The sequence below is a fragment of the Myzus persicae genome, unplaced genomic scaffold (genome assembly GCF_001856785.1).
Source record: "Myzus persicae strain clone G006 unplaced genomic scaffold, MPER_G0061.0, whole genome shotgun sequence".
NCBI classification, from domain to species: Eukaryota; Metazoa; Arthropoda; class Insecta; order Hemiptera; family Aphididae; genus Myzus; species Myzus persicae.
In genome coordinates, this window is record NW_019102521.1 from 244,796 (window position 1) to 265,518 (window position 20,723).

The following is a 20,723-nucleotide window of genomic DNA, read 5'->3' on the forward strand; positions in this document are numbered from 1 at the left end:
TCGTACTTACGTGTTCTAGATTACCATACAGCCGGTATAGAGCCATAGAGGTACGTGTTTGCGCTCGCGACCGCTCTGTATACCATCGGTGACTGCTAACGGTGTCGGGGGCGGCGAGTGCGCGGTAGAAAATGCAACTTGCCACCCACCGAAACCGTACGGTCGTATAAACCGTGAATATGCGGCGGCGGCGGCCGACAACGTGTTGCATGTTTACGTATGGCAGACAATAATAATACAATATTCGCCAGTCGCTGCCCCGTACAACAGTACAGTACATTCAGACTTCAGTACAGTTTCTCGTCCGCCGGTAGTGTGACGTTGGCTCCTCGTCCGCCGCGACATCATATCATAATATTATATTTCGTTGTCGTCGCGCATATTTTATTTTAATATCGAAAATATTCATACAGAAGTTATCGACGACGACGAATATAATCATTTTCGAGTTGGACGTAACAATATATCACCTGTGCAGCTAAATACATAATAAATATAATATTATAATATAATAAATATATATTATATTATTATCGCTTATAAGCCGGCCGACTTTCAAAACACACACGACTACACAAGCCCACGGTCGACCGTGCACGGGATTTTCGTGGTAACCAAATAAACCGCCATGGACCGACTGAGAGTGATGACCGGCGCCCGGCGCATGTTCAACGGACCGCTGCACAAGTGTTCCAAAGCTTCGACGGGCCACTGTCGCACGTCGCCGTCCTGGACTGCGTCCGGGTCACACGCGCCGTGCACGACTGTAGCCGTACGCATGTTCGGCGCCACTTCCTCCCGCTCCACCCCTTCGTCGTCTACCGGACCGATAATCTTGGAATCGCCGTTCGGCACCGTCAACCCCGTGGATGTCACCCTGCCAGAATACATATGGAGGAACGTGGACAAGTGGGAAGACAAGCCGATGATTGTAAGTACCTGTAATACCTAGTACATGCCTACCTACACCTTACCTTCCTAACCTCCAGTCGTCAAAAATCAAACATCCCTTATGGCCTTAGAAGTTATAGTTAATACTACGCACTCGTTAGGAAGACGATTTATGAGCTTATTAGCGGTTAATGTGTTGCGCCAGTGTAACGGACATCCTGCTTTCTAATTTCTACTTTTGATATAAAAATGCATAATGTCATAACTTTACGAGACAACTTCATATCTATAATGCGCTGTATGTTATTTGTTAATTTTTTTTTAATTTGTAAATATGATAAATTTAAATTTTTACACACTATTCGTATAATAACATAAATAAATGTGTGTAGTGTACCTAACACACTCGTCACTCTCTACGTACTTACGTATTAGCACCGCGGCGACATTGAAATGGTTTTTAATCTACGCGGAAAATTATTGCATTTGTAATGGTGATTAAAAGTTGAAACAATTATAAAAACAAATAATTAAGTGATATTAATTAATGACTATGTGAAATAATTTGGTGATTAACTGAGTATAGGTATATCCGTGCATTTAAAAGTGTTTTAACGTAATTGTGTAAACGTATTACGTAGTAATTATACTCACTAATTATCTATCTACTATATTATTACCTAGGCGGTTACTTTACTCCTCACTCACAGGACGCGTCTCTGGCTGCTACCCTAATATTTTTTTATCGCTAAACGATCGGGTTGAGCCTGCAGCGGAATTTCCTTTACATATGAATGATGTCTATACGAGATTGGCTTCGATATGGTGTATAGTCCGCGTCAGATATAGATTTTACCTTGTGTAATGGATAATAATATAGTCACATTCAACATTTTTACTGTACATTGTACATGTTTATTAATTATTTACATTTTCTAATCTAATAGTTCACTCTCAATACTGATTTGTGATTACCGATTACGCTACCGTAATAATATTATTATTGTTGTCTTGGACTGCCTCGCAAACGGGTCGTAAATTTATTATTTGTAGCTTCTTCATCATAACTCTGCTTACACACTTGCCTACCACTCACTCCTATACATGTTTTCTCATGCAGCTATCTACTTCCTGAATTCCCATGTCATCAGTTATATTGTATTTTCACTCCGGCTATTTAATAAACACATATCAACATGTATACTTACACGGTCACCCCACCATAACTCATGAAACAACCAAGTAATAAACCGTCACGTATATAAATGATATGAATTGAGAGTGTTAAGAAAGTTTGAAAATGTCCATGCTTATAATATCTAGATAATAATATATAATATGTTTATTAAACGTACCTATATGTAGGTAGTATTTATATCTTTCGAGTTTATAATAAATAACATGTCATTCGCTACGGATCCACGTTATGGTAATGACGTGATTAATAAAACAGTGAGATTTCTTTTTTATAAACTTGATTTTTACCATACCGATTTGTTTAGGTGTTAGGAATGTATAAAATCACTTCAGATATCCTAGAATCGCCACGAGCTACGGTCACTGTACAATATTACAATGAAAGTAAATTATCAAATAACATTTAAACGTTCAGCGTACCTACTACCTATGGACAATCGATATTTTTTATATTCATAACGTGAAGCAGTGGAGTGTAACTACTATACGGAAAAAGACATCACCACTATTATAATACTATACCTATATATTCATGGACCGCGGTACCTTATATAATTGTATGTATTAGAAATACTTAATGCTTAAAACATGTTTTACACACGAGTAAACTTATATAGGTAGTATAATAATGATAATATGTACTAAGCGCATATACGTCATTATAGTATTATACACACTACACACACAACCGACGCAAATATACTAAAAGAGTTTTTGATTTAGAGTCAACGCATAGCTATTTTTAATCTATGCGTTTTTTTCGGTTTAGAATACGTTGTACTAGAATTACTGTGTGCAACCATTTTACAAATCGAAGTATTTTCAATTTATACAGAGGAAAATAATTACACTTAAAAATGAAATATTGGCTTAATATAAAATCATCTTATATTATTTAAATTATCAATTTATGTTATAATGACGTTTAAATATATTATTGTACAATAATAGGTATTAATGTACGATAATTGTACAATTTACCGTGAGCAAATATAGATTCTGTTAATTGCCAAATCGTATCACGATAATTATTATTCACGATATCAAATATCACATTTGTATAATGTAACATCATTATTCTAATATATTCTTCGTTCAATAATTGCAGATATCTCCAACAATTGTTAACAAAAATTGCATCTATTTTTTTTACTACATTATATAACATTTTAATTGTAGATATTATTTGCATTGTGCATGGTACGAAAAAAAATCACTCTCTAGTTGCTAATTTGCAATAGGGTTTATTTATTTGATACCTACTAGGTTTAGTATTAAACTGTCTACTTTTTATTATCTAGTGTGTTATAAGTACATAAATACATTCAAAAAGCGAGATAACCACATTGTATGGTTCATAACTCGTAAGTACGTACCTACCTAGTTCTAAACAAACATTGAATGCCACTAATTCTAATTTGTGCGTCAGTAAAACAAACAAAGTCAATAACTTACTGTTTTCAATTTTCAAATTTTATACTATACCTATTTATAATAATATACGCTGTTGTGTGATGTGCAATTTTTGTATGTTGTCGATAGCAGATTATAAAATATAAATATCTCATTGTCGAATTGCGCTAAACAGTAAAAATCCTATGACAATTAGTGTTTGCAGAATTTAAATTGAATAGACACCTTAAATTGCGTTTATGTTTTTGTTTGTTTACAACGTCACGGTTTCGATGATTCTTAATTACGACTGAAATAAAATCGCAAATAATTTGAATTGTTTTAATATTATTGTTCTATAATAAATACTATACATGTACAAATGTCAATGACTGATTATTTTTTCTGCACTTGTTATTATTATCATTTATAAATTATAATATTTAACATGTTGGTAGGTAGTTATATTTTGTGATTTAATGTTTTAAATTTATACATAGGCGCTTAAAGTCAATGTTGATATTGATATACATCATATTAATGTACGTTTTAATTGTGTTATTCCTTTATAATTTTATTTGTGTAAAACAATATTAGGTACCTTAAAACGGACAGTGATTAAAGTCCATCAAAATTCGTTACGAATAGAATTTTTTTCATTCTAAATGGGCGTTTCGTAAAAGTATTTTGATAAAATATTTTTATCGTTCAACGGTATAGAATAAATTGTAAACACCATACTAAATACGATGATCATTATTATTGTTATGAACTCATTTTGAACTTTGGGTACTTGTATTTATATTTTATTTTGTTTCATTTTCTATACACCATTGAACTATTGTGTAATTGGTTTACATATGAAACAATGTCAGTGCGATAGTATGAAGTCCAACTTTGATAGCTTTTAAAGATACAACCTGCAATAGTGCAATCAACTGTAATTATTGTACTTATCGCACAAACAGTTGACGCTTAAAATTTATTTTTTATAGAGAGACAATAACTTTTAGATAGGCGTCTTTCCGCGTACGGTGTATACGAGTATCGACTGCTTGTTATTTAGTTATTTTCTTAATCTAGTTAATTTTCATTGCACTTGTAAATAATTATTGTAACATTACATTATTAAGTATTTATTTTTTTCATGTACCTAATCTGCACGAATTTGCAGTGCAATTTTTATAAATTCACAAAAATGATTATACAAAACATATTTGCGTTGAAAAAATAATCTGTCGTGGTGTAATATAATAAATAGTTGGTACTTATGTTCTATACATTTATATGTTCTGAAAATGTCTTAGTTATACTAAATACGTTAAAATGTTTAGTATTCAAGTGGAGGTAGGTACCTAACGGGAAATATATAATGCACTTAGTAGTTTATTAGAACTAATAAATATAATGTTTAATAATTAAATTATTATTTAAATTATATACAAATGATACTATATTATGCATGTTTATAAAAAGTATTGATTTTAGGTATGTTATTTTTCGATTCAATTGTTTAAATAATATGTGTAATATCATTATAATAATACAAGTAGGTAACAAAATATATATCAAATAGCCAATAAGTAGGTATTATTATATTATATTGTAGCAATTTGGTAGTGCACAGTACACAGTACAAGAACACATTATAGTTTAGAATTTACATTATAGGTGCCTATATCAATATTCTCATAATCTGGTCAATCACAACATAAAAAACTTCTATTTTAATCTATAAACTAGAAAATTATGCTTAAATAGAGTACAATAAATTTAGTTAGTTACGCGTTCGTTTTATAAGTAATGCAAATGGACAATTAATGTTCAGTTTTATTAATTAACCACTCATTAACAGTTAAAATGTTATTCAAAGATAAATTTACATAACGTACTTATCGTTTATACATTATACACATCAAATATAATTCAATACCTACATTTAATTGCTGTACAAATAGTAATATATTTTTGATAATTTACATTGTGTGGTATATTTTTATGTATTTACAATTGTTTCAATCATAATCGTTGGGTTTATTATTCTTGACTTACAGCGAAATCATAAAATAATTATGAATTGCAAATTTTTATAATACATAAAATAATTGCTTGTCGTACGCCGTACGCGTTCCACAATATTGTCAATAACGATTTCCGGGTTTTGAAAATGAAAATAATTATTGCGATCAGAATACCTTACAAAATATAGTCTACCAACGAAGGCAACGGCGACCACGTATTAAATAAAGGTACACGTACATTGACATAGTTAGATAATATTAGAAAACCTCGACCTTGTGGCGGCTGTTGTTGTGTTATACTGTTTTTTTATTGGTCCGTGGCTATCTACTTTTGCACTCGTATATACACTATAGCCTTTTGAACGCTACCCGGTAGTTATCGGTTCATTATCTAACACACCATCGCCCCCGAAAATGTATTGAGAAATAATCCAATTTTTGTTTATCATTTCCTGGTTACTAAATCATTTTATGTACAAAGTAAAACCTGTCAAAAGTCCAAGTTATTTTTTGTTTTTATAGAATATAAGCAAGGTGTATTGATAAACAATAATACTTAGATATTACTTATGTGTTGTATACTTTCAATATACCTACCTTGAATAAAAGTAATGTCTTCACTTGTCGTTGAAACACTATACTCTGTTATAATCTCAATACTTATGCATTTCACTATTTCTGATTACAAACATATTATTACCTATACGACTCCGAACATAAACAAAATGTTAATAGTTTAAAATGTTGAAAAATAATGAGTATAGTACCCTAATGAATCGTCATTGCGTGGCTCAGAACTCAAATTGGGTATATTTTATTGGAAGTATCTGATTCATGTTGTACAATAGGTATACAAAATATGTAGATATAATATGTTTCATGCAAGCCTTGGCAAATCGTGGTGGAATTCCCAACTAGATAGTTAAAGCTGAATTATTTGAATAAAACTAACCAGTTTTATATTTAAATTACGTAGTCACATAATTAAAAAAATATGAAATATAATAACTTAGTTTGAGTATAAAGTTAAAGTATAAGTTGGTCGATTAATAAACCAAATGCGATAGTTTGAAAACATTTAGTTGATTAGGTACTAAGAAAGACCGATGTATGTTTGTATCATTGCTTTATTAGTTGTATATTCATTACATTTTAATAATAGTAGGTATTTTAACAAATTTTGTTCATAAAAAATGTAATTAAATAAACCTATTATTTTAGATTTTTTAAAATTACTATACTTAGTTAAGTTAGAACTTAGAAGTTACCTACAAAAGAAAGTTTTAACTTTCTTACTTAGTGTCTAACCTTGGTTTCACATTTACATGAGCTTATCATTTTTTGAGCATATCTTTAAACATTTCATATAGGTATTTAGAACTTTTTAAGAAAGTGTATATACTTTCACATATTATAGTATCACTTTATGTTGATGTGTGGAATATGGTCGTATCTACTAATTTCAAAATTTTTTTGTTTCTTCATCAGCTTTTGTAGGCCATTAAACCCATATAGCCACCGGGTTATCAACCTTAAGTATTCGGAAATTCTAGTTGTATTCGTCTATCCACCTTTGCTTCGGCCTATTCAGTAGGTACTCACTACTCACTTCTTACTTTTAGCGTTTTTATAATATCTTATTTTTTCAAAAATTCTATAATTTCATTATTCGATGTTGTTTCGTATTCGTCTGTCACTCTGTCGGATAATTTAGTGTTTATATAATAATCATAATAAATTATATAATATGAATTTTATAATTTAAAAATACATCATAAATCGAGTCCGTTTGTGTAATAAGTTGATAATTAATAGCTATATGATAAAGACTATTCGTTGCTTAATATATGTAACTTTTTTTTGTTACCTATACCTACTAACTATAGTTAAATTTCAGTGATTTATTTATGAAATTTACTTGTAAATACCTACTAAACGTACTAAACATTTATGATTTATTTAGCAGTAGGTATGTATTACCATTGATTATAAACACTATTTATAATCAATGGTAATACTAATTAGTAATTATACATATTTACATTGCAATATTGTATTGTATTGCAATAAAATTTATTTTTATGAGTAATAATAATCGTTGGTATTTACTCGCTTATTTACCTGTAATGCCTACGATATTAAATTATCATTGTAATTAATACTTACATTTTTTAATTTTATACAATTATGTATTTTATAATTGTATACAACTGATTTATTTTTCACGCGTATTTCAATATTTATAATTATTAAATATTAATTTTAATAACATACTTATATTTTTAGACGTGTGGTAGTAGTGGCAGATCATACACTTATGGCGAAGGTCGAATGATTTGCAGATTATTCGCTAGTACTCTTATTTCGAAACTTGGTTTGAAAAAAGGTGATGTGGTTGGGTTATTGTTGCCTAACCTACCAGAGTACGTTTTTGCCATTCATGGAGCCCTCGAAGCAGGACTAGTCGTCACTTTTGTTAATCCTCTTTACACTCCCAGTAAGATATTCTATTTAAGAATCGTATAAGATTCGTATTTCGTACATATTATATTTATTTTTAGCTAATTGCTAATCATTATTCATTCTGTTATAGTGGAGGTAAAACGACAGTTCGAAAACGCTGGTGTAAAACTCTGCATGACAATCTCTTTATTACTTCCTGTAATTAAAGAAGTATCCCCTAGCCTTAAAGATTATGTGGGCACCATAGTATTTGGCGGCGAAGAAGTTGCGAACGAAAAAGCTCACGTGTACGATTTCAAGACTTTAGTCTCAGGACAAACGCCCGGCGAACTACCAAAATCGTTTGCCCATGAAGTTGCCTTATTGCCATATTCTAGTGGTACAACCGGGCTTCCAAAAGGTGTGATGTTAACCCACAGAAACTGTGCTATAAATTTGGAACAATGTATAAACAAAGATATCATCAGTTATGAGCCAACAACTGGTAATTATGCTACGTTTAATTATTATTTGTTATCATTATAATAATATTTGAAACTCCGTAAATAAGCAGATATTCGAGTTTCGCATGGTTAACATTCATTGGTAATTTAATTTTATAGACACCTACCAAGAAAGAGTTCTTAGTGTTCTACCATTCTTCCACATTTATGGATTTAATGGAATATTAAATGGAGTATTATCACATGGTCTCCATATGATTACCATACCAAAATTTACCCCGGAATCATATATTGAATGTGTGCTAAAATACAAGGTACGTAAATCTACATAATATCTTGTAAAAAATAAAAAATAAAAATTGAAACAAATAATAAAATATTTTATGTTATTATGAAAATAATTATTATTTAGCCAACATTTTTGTTTGTGGTGCCTTCATTACTGTTGTTCCTAGCCTCTCATCCATCAGTAAAAGCAGAACATTTAAGCTCAATCAAAGAAATCACATGTGGTGCTGCACCAGCATCGAAAGGTCTTATCGATAATTTTTTACTTAAAGCTCAAAAAGACATTAGAATTAGACAAGGTTAGTTTTATTTTTTTTTACTTATATTCATAAATGTATTATAGATTCATATTTTATTCAAAGACTATAAGCACCTTTATTGTATAAGTAACATCCAATGCACATAGTTTGAAACAAAATTTGGCTCTCAGAAGTCGTTTTTAGTAAAAAGGTAGAGGAGGGCAATTTGAATACACTGGCACAACCATTACGTTTTATTTTTGTTATCTGTATTTTAACAGTAAATATTATTATAAAAGTGATATTTACTGTTAATTTTCATAAATTATTATTTTATAATTAAAAGAAGTAACCAAGTCACGAAGCTGGAGGGCGATGATTGATGGGCCTACAAACAAAACTGTTTTAAATTTCTATTAACGTAAGACAGATTGTTGCCATTACAAACGTTTTTTAAATTGTGAATGGTTAGCTTAATTTTTCAGGTCAAATATCATATCTAGGGATCAAGACTCGATGACTTTAAAATCTAAAAAGAAAATATTCTGTGTTTTAGTTCTTATACCTAGGTACCACTGAATATTTATTTTTAGTAAAACAAAAACGTTAGGTACCCCCAAAAAATTTGACTCAAAACGAGAAAAACAACAACGACAAATAGAAGAAAAATTTGCACTATTGAATTTTTCGTTACATGTGTCAAATTTCTCTAAGAGCGGGTATTGTTTAAAAGAAGAAATGTAAATGCATCAAGTGGCTGGCCATAGTCATAAATTTTTTATTGCGGGTTGATATAATATTGAATCATCTGCTGAAATCAATTTAAATTGATACAATATATTCCCAGATACAATACTGTCAATGCATTTAATAACTAATTGAATAACAATAACTAATTGGTAATATCAAACAAAATAATCAAATCACAGTTGGATATCAAGATATTTTCAATATTTGACTTTTGGCGTAGGATGGACCCCCGTATAGAAAAATAAATTTCGGGACCCCTTGCAGTCGCCGGGTAGTTAGGCGGACGAGACTGACACTGAAGTCACTAGACTTCCTTATTCTATTTCCAATTAAACATTTTCAGGTTATGGAATGACCGAATCATCTCCCGTGACTTTATATACAAGAGTTAACTTGCCTGAGAATAAAACCGGGAGTACAGGACAACTCGTACTAAGTACTCAAGCTAGGGTGGTCAGTTTAACCGATGGCTGTGACTTGGGACCACATAAATCTGGAGAACTATTGATTAAAGGACCCCAGGTAAATTTGATTCAACTATACATGAGTTAAAATATTGAAACTTATCGATTCCTAAATTTATTTTGTTTTAGGTGATGGCTGGATATCTTAATAATGAAAAAGCAACTAAAGAAACTGTGGATGAAGATGGTTGGTTACATACTGGTGATGTTGTCTATTATGACGAGGACGAATATTTCTTCGTTGTAGACAGGACTAAGGAATTGATAAAAGTCAAAGGGAATCAAGTAAGTGAATATTATAATACACACGTAATTACCTAAAACTAATTGTTTAGGTAATCAATATATTTAAATTATAATATATACTTACTACTCATATAGCTAGTACTTATACCGCATTTCAAAATTTGGTAGATACATGCTAAAGTTATAAGTTATTTGTTCAATAATCAGCTTTTAGGGTGATTTTTAAAAACAATTTCCACTTAAATATTTTCTAAGGGTAATAAATGTAATTAAGGTAAACATTTTAGGAACTACACTCAATCGGCTTTGAAAAGGTACTAATATATTTTAGATTCAAATTGAGTTTACAATGTGTTTTTTCCTTTTGGAACACTAAAAATATTTTAATCGTAAACTTTGAGAGTTGTTTTTGATAGGAAATAAGGTGTAGTGGGTACTTAGGGGCGGTAAAAAAAAATTTTATAAAAAATTATAGAAAAACGGGAATATTTATGATACACAAATATATGTTAGAACAACAAAAATTTTCAAAATATTTCAAAGTTGAAAATTCATATCAATTCTGATTTTAATTTGTAGTTATAGCTTAATATGAGGTTTTTAATAAGTTGGTCTTACGGAGTACTAAAATATAAAAAATATTCAGGCAGACTTGATTGGAGAATAAATAATCTACCCAGTTATTTTTTTTATTTTATTTGTAACGAACCGAATACACTTTTCTGAAGCCTAGTTCACTTTTTTTAATTAACTAGTACCTACCTACTTTACTTTCCATAAATACGTTATATAATGATGTAATTTAGTATTGAGTACTGTGTTGGGTTTTCAAAGTATCCACTGTAATGCATAAAATAAACTGATTTCAATTTTCAAGTTTATTTTTTAAAATTTCATCAGTTGTCCTATATTGAAATATTAACCTACAATTTTTCACAATAATTTCACCATAGTCGTAAATATGATTAAAAATCTGGGGAGCTAGAAGTATAAATTAATATGTATTAAACATAATTTATTATACCTACGAGGTGAAGTTAGGAAATATTTGGGGAGCTAAGCTCCCCTCCACGATTTACGCCTATGCACTTGACTTGACATCACTACACGTGGTAGACAGTAGTTATAACAGTTTAATCACAAGGTTATTAATAGTAATTAGATATTTCTAAAAACTCTCTTATAGTCTAATGTACCTAGTACCAACTACCTACCTACTATTAAAGTACTATAAGACAATGTATAATATAAGTTTTATTTTTAAAATCTGACCATCTCAGATTTCTAATGTAATTTTTTATGATGTTATTGGAATAAATATTTTGGTAATCATATCGTATTAAAATGTATAATAACTACCCACTTATAAGTAACAACTCAATAACGGTGATTATTGCTGATAATAATTAAATTAATAATACTTTATTAGGATATACTACTTATTGCTTCCAAACTATAATTAAAATGATATTAATTAAATACTAAAGACAAATTAAGATAATGAGTAGGTATCTCCCTAGCTATGGGAATACCATTTGATTTTAATGAAAAAATAGTTACTATTCAATATACCTACTTAGGTAACTACTGTTTCAATTTTTTTTCAAATCTTATACTAATTATAATAATGTATTTGATTGCAAATAATAGTTAATACCTATGACTTACCTACCTTTTATTTTGTTACCCATTTATATAAATAAGTGCTTATAGTATGGCTGTACCTACCCAATAAATAACTTGAAAAAACATTTTCGATTTCTTTCAACTATTTTATTGCCTTATTAGTAAATACGGGTATGTAACAAAATTAAGATGCCAGCACACCATTTGTTTTATCTCTCTGACCCACTGTCAACATAGCAAATTTACGTTTAGCAGAACCAATCCTGTGTTATTACTTTTAAATTTTAATATTAAAGTGAATTTACCTAAGCAAACTTTATGTTCAGAACATTGCCCGTTTCCCTACGTTGGCTATTTTATATTTGTATTTTTATGTAAGTTAAGAGCTTGTAAATTATTATTTATTACGCTTTAAAAATGCTTATAACTTGTATAAAAATATCTTAAAAAAGCCAATGTATGGACACACATTTTATGTTCTTAGCATAAAGTTTGATGATAAGTGAATTCACTTTAATATTAAAATTAGCTAAACAGGGTTGATCACAGAGAGAAAACAAATTTCGCGCTGATATCTTCTTAAAAGTAATTCGTTTTGGGCATACGCCATACAGGTACTGTACAAATAATTACTGATGTAGTGATGTTTCATAGTTATTCGAGAAAAATAATAAGGTCAAGGCATATTGAATGTAGTTGTGGTATTGTAATTGTAATTATTGATAAGAGAAAAATCAAACAATACATTTACTTAAATTTCTAACATTTAATTACCATCATGTTATCATATGAGAAAATCAGTTTTATATTTAAAAAAAATATATTTTATTTATGTAAATTATTATTTGACTAGAAGAATTATTATTATGATTAATATAAGGATTTGTCAACTTCTAACCAGTTAGCTTGTCTGTTGGATGTAAATTACATAATTACATACAATCTTTGATAAGGTTCTGTGCTTTTATATACACACAATTAAACAAATACATATTTATTAAATAATATAATTCAGTAAGCAATAATATGTACTAGCATTCATTTTGATTTGATTTTCTTGTACATTTGAAAAATAATGTCTAACTTCTAAATGCAAACAATAAAAACGCTTTAAAGGTTTTTCTTTTATAAGTAATATATTTAAACAAATTTTATAACGATATTAAATAACTGTTTGTATAGGGGATGATAATTGATAATGTTTAAGTATAAATATAATTTATTGTATTTCAGAAGGAAAATTTTTAGGTTAATAAAATATTTAAGCAAAAGCTATTCAGTCATTTAAACAAGAAATAGTACAGAGTATATAATATATGAAACTAACTATATAATTTAGAGATACAAATTTAATTTTTTCATCAAAAAATAAATTGTTAAATACATTAAAAAATAAAGTTTATTTGACACAATGCATTAAAATAGGAATGAAAATATGTAGATATTGATACTTTTTTCTTAGTTAACAAATATGTATTACATTGAATGAGTACTTTCTCTGATGGTATTGTATTTTTATTAAAATTACACGAAACAAATGCGTCTGTATAAGACGAGAAAAAATTATACATCATGAACAAATAATGTATTGAGTTAAAAATAGTTGAAACATACATTATTTAAAAAAAATAAAAATGCTTTATTCAAAATATACTACATTTTTATTCATTTAAAATTATATATGAAAAAAAATGATTATTGATTATTGATTAAATCAAAATAGCAATATTTGCAAATAATTTTGTACAAATAAATGAAATAACTTATTTTGAATTTATCACGTAGGTACATATAAACATTAAATTTTACATAACTTTTACCTAATTGATAAAATTTCATTATTATTAACCTAACCAGTCAATGTAATATTCTTTTAGGTCTAATATTTACTAAGACTATTCACTTTCAGTCAATTTATTTTCATCCCGTACTTGAGGTTCTTCAGCAGTTGTATTAGGTTCCGTTGTCTGAGTGTCTTCATTTTCTTTAACACTTTCTTGTGGTATAACGTCAGGGATGATGTCATTTTCGGTTTTCTCTAGTTCTACCTCCATATCAACAGAAATTGGGTCTACAGTAGGTAGGTCAACAGTAGATTCATCAACTTGTTGTTTGTCATTTTTAATTTCTGTAAGTTTAGTACATACTTCTTGTACATTATCACTAATTACTTCCGATTCCATACTCTTGGATACATCTTCAAATTGTACATCCATACTTTCAATATTATCGTCTGATTTTTCTAACACAACTGCTAGTTGTGAAGTGTCTACATCTAGTTCAACTTTATTATCAGAATCTGGAGTTTGATGAATAATTGAACCTTCTACACGATCGACATCTGTCGGTATTAATTCCAAATGGTCCAATTTATTACTTTCTACAATTGGCTCTTCAGTTTTCGGTTTGATAATTTCAAGTTCTATATCTTGGGGTAAATCTTTAAGCTCATCAACATGATCACTTACAATTTGTTCTATTACTTCAACAGGTTGAATTTCACAGACTTCAGAATTTAACTCCTTTGGTTGATCAACAATATTTTCATGTTCTACAGAGACATTTGGTGGGACATCAATATCGACTGGTTTTACAACTTCTGTAGTAGAGTCTGTAATCTGTGTCTGAAGTGGTGTAGCTTGAGTCATTAATACTGGAGCATCTTGTTTGGATTCTTCGGGTGTAATATTAGATTCAACTTTGTCAACTTGTGCGACAAGAGGATCTTTTTGTTCTGTCTTTGTTTCGTCCAGTTTGGATTCTGGTGTTTTCATTGATTCTAATTCGTTTAGAAGACTTTCAACTGTATCATTACCATTTAGAACACTTGCATCTGTAATAACATTATTTTTATCAACCAATTCCATACTGATATCGGACTCTTTCCCATTTTCCCACCGGTCTGGGACGCCATTGACAATGGGCTCTTCTCGCTTTTGTCTTAATTCACATGTACTGACGACCAATATATTTTTTTCAACGGCACGCATGAACTTGTCCACACGGTTGTATTCTTTTCTTGGGCAAGACAACAACTCACAAAGCCTTTGTATGGTAAACGGGGGCCCATTGAAAGTGTCGAAACGTTCCAACAACATGGTCTTCATGGCCTCGTAATTGAACGGGTCGACATTTGGGTAGGGCGGTATGTCAGACAACGCAGACTGTTCTGCAAACTCGGCAATAACGTTCATTATCTTCTCACGGATGAATGGCTTGACCAGCGTCCACTGAAACACTGTGTTTCCGGTCTTGGCGACGTACCTCAGGTACTCCTCCAGTTCCACGGGAACCTGTTGCTTGTACATCTGGTACATCTCCAGCATTTGCATGACCAGTTCCGCGTTCTCGATCATTGCGGACGCTGGATGGCAGTAACATTAAACGTACGGTACCAACCTGTGAGTGTCCGTCGTCCTGTGATTTCTTTCTGCTTCACACACCAAGGTCCGGTTGTTCGTCGACGGATCACACGAGAATTCGAAACACAACGCGAACGGTGCACAATAAGAATAATAATAACGTATAATATTATTATTATTATTGCTGTTGTTTTAATATTAAAAAGGACCGTAAACAACAAGTCAGCCGCCGTTCGATGGTACTGTATAAATGCTCGGGAGTCGGGAGTTCGGGACGAAAACAGATAAGGAAACTGCACAACTATAACTGGTGTAGAGCGCATGCGCCCGCGTCATGGAACAGTGCCGAGTGTCAACACAACGCCGGCCAACTATGGTTTCTCGATAAAGAAACAAATTAATAATAACAATAGCTACAATTTAAGCTTACAAGTTATAACGACCTTTGACATAACTATAACCTTATAACAGTTATAACTTACAGCTGTAACCAGACTCAACAATGCAACGAGTCAAATACTTTAAATTAAAATATTATTGATTATTTATTTGTTTAAAGTATTTGATTGAGTGGCGGGTACAAACTTTAATACTTTTGTTTTAACGATACTTTTGAACTCAAAGGTTTTGCAAAATATGCTAGCATTTAATATTTTTTTTACAATGACGAAGACACATTAAATAGGTTGTATCATGACGAAAAATTAAAATTGAATGTGTACCACGAGTATTGACGTATTATATAAAAAAATAATAATACCTACACACTTATGGGCTTCCTCCTCCTCCAACAGTTTGGTAAGCAGGACAACACCGGGTGTTCAATACTTTAGATTTGACCTCGTGTCCACATCACTCCAAGGTGCGATGCAAACAATTCGAATTTATCATATAGACCTTTAGAGAATTCATAGACTTTTTCGAAGCCGAATCATTTGAAGTGTTAAAAAACAAACTATTATTTAAAAGATCAATATAAGCTCAAGACCAATTTATTAAAAACTATTAACCCTATTGTTAATTTATACATGTGTATAAATTGTTTAATTGTGCAATGATTGATGTAGGTTAGTTATTATAAGGTATTATAAGGTATGCAATACTAGCCCATACGTCAGTGTTTGAATTTGGTCAGGTGGAGGTGGAGTAGGTACATGTTATTAAAAAAAAATCGTATTATAATTTATACTATCCCTCCTAAGTTCTAATTTTACAGAAGTATGAGTGTATATTTTTTTTTTTAATCTAAGACCCGGCAACTTAGGCCATTAGCTGTTTGTAGGGGGAAACGGTTGGTTGGAAGCACGTATTGTATGTAGGATTTTGTTGCTAAAAATCAAGGGAGAGATGTATATTAGGTATTTATAATTTAATCGATAAAATATTTAAATCTTCAGGTGTATGGTACATTTTTTTCGTTTTACGTATGTACTATTAAAAAACTATTTAGGTACTATCTATTAGCGTACTGCATTTATGATTTAACGCGTAATTATCGCATTAAATATTACCTATTTCGATACTTTACATTTTTAATATTTAACTGAGTTTCACAGCAGGGTCGTATTATATAGCCCCCAATAAAAACCAATTCTTTATAGTAAATCTTTAGAAAAAATTGTATAATGCACTGAAACAATGGGTACTTGTTTTGTAATGTTAAGTAGAAATTTTATGACTGACTATAGGTAGTTTATATATTATAATCATATATTTGTTCTACATGTATAATTAAAAATGAATATATTTTTTTAAGGTATCGCCTACTGAATTGGAGAATTTGATTTCCCAGTTAAAGGGTGTTGCTGATGTAGCCGTAGTAGGTATACCAGATGTGCTCTCCGGAGAAATACCAAGAGCTTTCGTTGTAAAGCGACCAGGTATGGACATTGATGAAAAAACTATATTAAGCCATGTTGAGAAGAATGTAGTAGCATACAAAAAATTGGCTGGAGGTGTTAAGTTCTTGGACATGATTCCACGTAATCCGTCTGGCAAAGTATTGAGAAATGAACTTAAAGTGTTTGGCAACAATCCAAGCGAACAACCACAGAACTGAATTTAAATGATAAAAATAAATTTTTTTAAAATTATATCAATATAATTAAATACTTATTTATTACTGGTGTTTGCATATGTAATATTTTATATATGCTGGAACCTGATATATATATATATTATACCAAATCGGCAAATCAGTGTATATTTTTAATAGTTATAATAATATAAAACATGTTTAAAATTATTCAAGATATAAATTTAGGGCTAAATAATTTTGTTATTCATTTTTGTTATCATGAATCACCTGACTAGGCTTAGAAGCCATTTGTCTCTAAAATTACTATGAAAAATAAATTATAATTAGTTGATTTTATTATTATTTGATACATTATATTTATTTTGTAGCTATGTATATTATAAATTATTTTAATAACTGTTCTGGAAAAATGTTTTCCCACTTGGTATGTTGTAATGTATATTACCTCTGTTGAATGTTGATTGTTATAACTGTACTTTTATGTATTACAAAAAAAAAAAAAATGTAAAATAGTTTTTAAATGTTTTAACTTTGTACAATAAAAGGTGTTGTTAAAGGAAGAAAACAATTTATTTTATGAAGATTATTACAAAGTGTTTTATTAAAATGTGTATCTGGTATCTCAACAGTTACTTCAAAAATAACAAATTTCTAAAAAATATAAATGGGAATATGATTTTTGCAAGTAAGAAAAAACTTAATTTTATTATACTTACATAAGAACAAAAAAGACACTAAATAACTATTTAGGAGTCGAGAACTAATATAACTAAATGTTCACAAGGTTAACTTATAAGTAAGTTAGTAACTAATACTTAGGTAAGTTATTTTTATTATAATATAATAACGAGGAGACGGTGAGCCACATACTTGATTTTAAAGTTTAAATGTTTGTAAAGGTATTAATATAATTAAAATAAGGTCATTAAATGGTTTGACTTCCTAACAAAGTAAGAAATTTAAAAACATAATATTTTTAATTTTATAATTTCACTATATAACAGGATTTAAAAATGAAATGTATATTGTATATGATTTACTCATTTAATACAAAAGAAAATAATTGAGTTTATTACAAAATTAACTTACTCAGTAATTAATTTTAATAATAACATTTTTTCAAACAAATATTTAATTTATTTCAAACAGTTAAACATAACAATGATAAACAGAAGCGTAGCCAGGATTTTTTAAAGGGGGTGTTTAATATTTAAACACAATTTAGGTGGGGGGAAGCTGTTCACACGTCTAATATATTTTTTAATTATACGATTGAAAGAGATATATAAACACCATAGGCACAACTAGGGACATTTTTCTGGGAGGGCTAAAATTGTATTAGGAGCACAGACCCTGATAATTGTTATTTAAAACTAAAATATGATGAAAAAACTACTTGGGGGGCAATGAATAAAACTAGACTTAGCTTCTTCCCCAAGCTACCCCCCTAATTGCGCCTATACTAAACACCCCCTGGCTACTTGTCTGATGACATACAAAACATAAATAACAAATATCTTTTAGTTTAAAAATAATATAATCAGTCTTGGCAACGTTGCCATAATATATTTTTACTCATCAATAAGTTATAAATTTTTCTTGTTTTGTTAACATCAATTTTAACCAAACTTCTTGCAGTTTTTAAAATTATACCTTTTGATTTTTCACACTCGTTTATAAGTAATTCCTTAAATTTCAAATATGATTCAGGTAACATTTTAATCTGAGCACAAAGTTCCCTCTCATCATCATCAAGTTTTTGAAAACCTGGAAGATTACAAACATTCATACGAGGCTTGGAGTTTTCAATAATTCTTGATGTTGATGATCCCAAAGGCCTTATTTTTAAATATTCTTCTCTTTTGGCACTTAATTCATTATAAATATTTATTTGAGCCATTTTAGTTAAACCATTTTTACGATAAACAATGAGCTTATGAATTTTAGCTAACAATTCATGTTCTTGTTTAAGATTGGTTATAAGTAAATCAAAAGCCAGTGGTTTTATTAGGTGCAAATAACGAATTAACCTTCGCATCATTTCTGGACCAATTATCATCTGAAATTAAGTTAGATTTCTTAAAAAAAACTTCAATAAAAAATGAGAAATTATTGTCTATACCTCCATAGACTTAATCCATAACTGGTGTTTATTAAATGCAACAAGTCCATAGTCTTTAACAATTTGTCTTCTTCTATATCGTTCTTGCAGCCTCTCATTAAAAATGTCACAAATAGTTGTATTCAGCCTTTTGTAAAATTCATTTGATTCTAAAATGGTTTTAGATTTTTGATCAATCCATGTAGGTTCATCTAATAATTGTAAAATGCATTCAGCTTGGTTATCATATTCTTCTTCAAATGATCCACGTGCTGGTTGATAGCCAGCTAAACGAATAGCTAATTCATATTGATGATATGATTCTAAAAAATAAAACGGAAATTTAAATGGAGTTACCAAATTAATGATGACAAAATCAGTACTTATTTAATGGAAAAACAGTGAAAGGACAAAAACTATAAATTAAGGTTCAATTTTCATGTGCCAAATAATAATACTTACTGGTTTAAAACTAAATAAATACCTTCTAAATCCAATGAATCACCAATAGTGTTTGGCATATTCACATCATCAAATCTATCAAATCTAAATGCATTTATGTTCACACATTCTAGACCTTTAATTTTTGGATAAAGTACATAATTATCAAAGTAATGGCATTCACATTCTTTTGGTGTTCTACCTAATTTTGTAGCAACTTTTTCCCAAGACAAGGTATTCATGTATGTGTCAAGTAATGTGATTTCTTCATGAGCTGCCCACAAGTAGTCGCCAATGTCGATGGCATTACACAGAACTTGATATGGATCTGTGTTCTTATGAACATTATCTCCGGTACCGGCTGCAAAACATTGAAGGCAAAGACTAACACCCAAATCGGCACAGGTAGCATTCGCACATTTAATGAACGTATGCTCGAGCCAGAGGTCTGTAAAGCAAAACCTGCAGCACAATTTCCTCTTTTTTGTGAACATTTTACAGTGGCGGTGATACTATTGATATCAATTATGGCATCGGTACAGGCAATTTACAGAAATGTAAAACGTGTAAGTTATAACATGGCATGCATTTTCGAGAATATGAAGTGACTACAAATTACAATAAATCACAAGAAGCAAAACCTAAAACAATTATAGTTATTGACAATATTGTAATATTCGTTTGAAAATAAATTTTGCGGCAGATAACGTGTTGATACTTGATGATACCACGGACTAAAATGATACTAGATAACGTTAATA

General features: G+C 29.9%; 3 protein-coding genes across 3 annotated transcripts; 1 reads left to right on the plus strand and 2 right to left on the minus strand.

Moving 5' to 3' along the window:
• The first annotated feature begins 257 nt into the window (after positions 1–257).
• Positions 258–17,541, plus strand: LOC111032410 (4-coumarate--CoA ligase 3-like). Its single transcript, XM_022312720.1, has 8 exons — positions 258–931; positions 7,788–7,998; positions 8,095–8,448; positions 8,567–8,721; positions 8,820–8,994; positions 10,028–10,206; positions 10,278–10,433; positions 17,139–17,541. The coding sequence occupies exons 1-8, from the start codon at positions 629–631 to the stop codon at positions 17,439–17,441; spliced, it is 1,836 nt and encodes a 611-aa protein (XP_022168412.1). The 5' UTR covers positions 258–628; the 3' UTR covers positions 17,442–17,541.
• On the minus strand, positions 13,899–15,667 carry LOC111032411 (serine/threonine-protein phosphatase 4 regulatory subunit 2). The gene has a single exon (XM_022312721.1). It carries the CDS (start codon positions 15,374–15,376, stop codon positions 13,916–13,918), a length of 1,461 nt encoding a protein of 486 aa, XP_022168413.1. The 5' UTR covers positions 15,377–15,667; the 3' UTR covers positions 13,899–13,915.
• A 1,063-nt stretch (positions 17,542–18,604) lies between the features above and the next one.
• Positions 18,605–20,707, minus strand: LOC111032412 (transcriptional adapter 2-alpha). The gene is made up of 3 exons (XM_022312722.1): positions 20,006–20,707; positions 19,543–19,844; positions 18,605–19,479 (listed from the first exon to the last, which is right to left on the minus strand). The coding sequence occupies exons 1-3, from the start codon at positions 20,454–20,456 to the stop codon at positions 18,961–18,963; spliced, it is 1,272 nt and encodes a 423-aa protein (XP_022168414.1). The 5' UTR covers positions 20,457–20,707; the 3' UTR covers positions 18,605–18,960.
• Between the last annotated feature and the right edge of the window lie 16 nt (positions 20,708–20,723).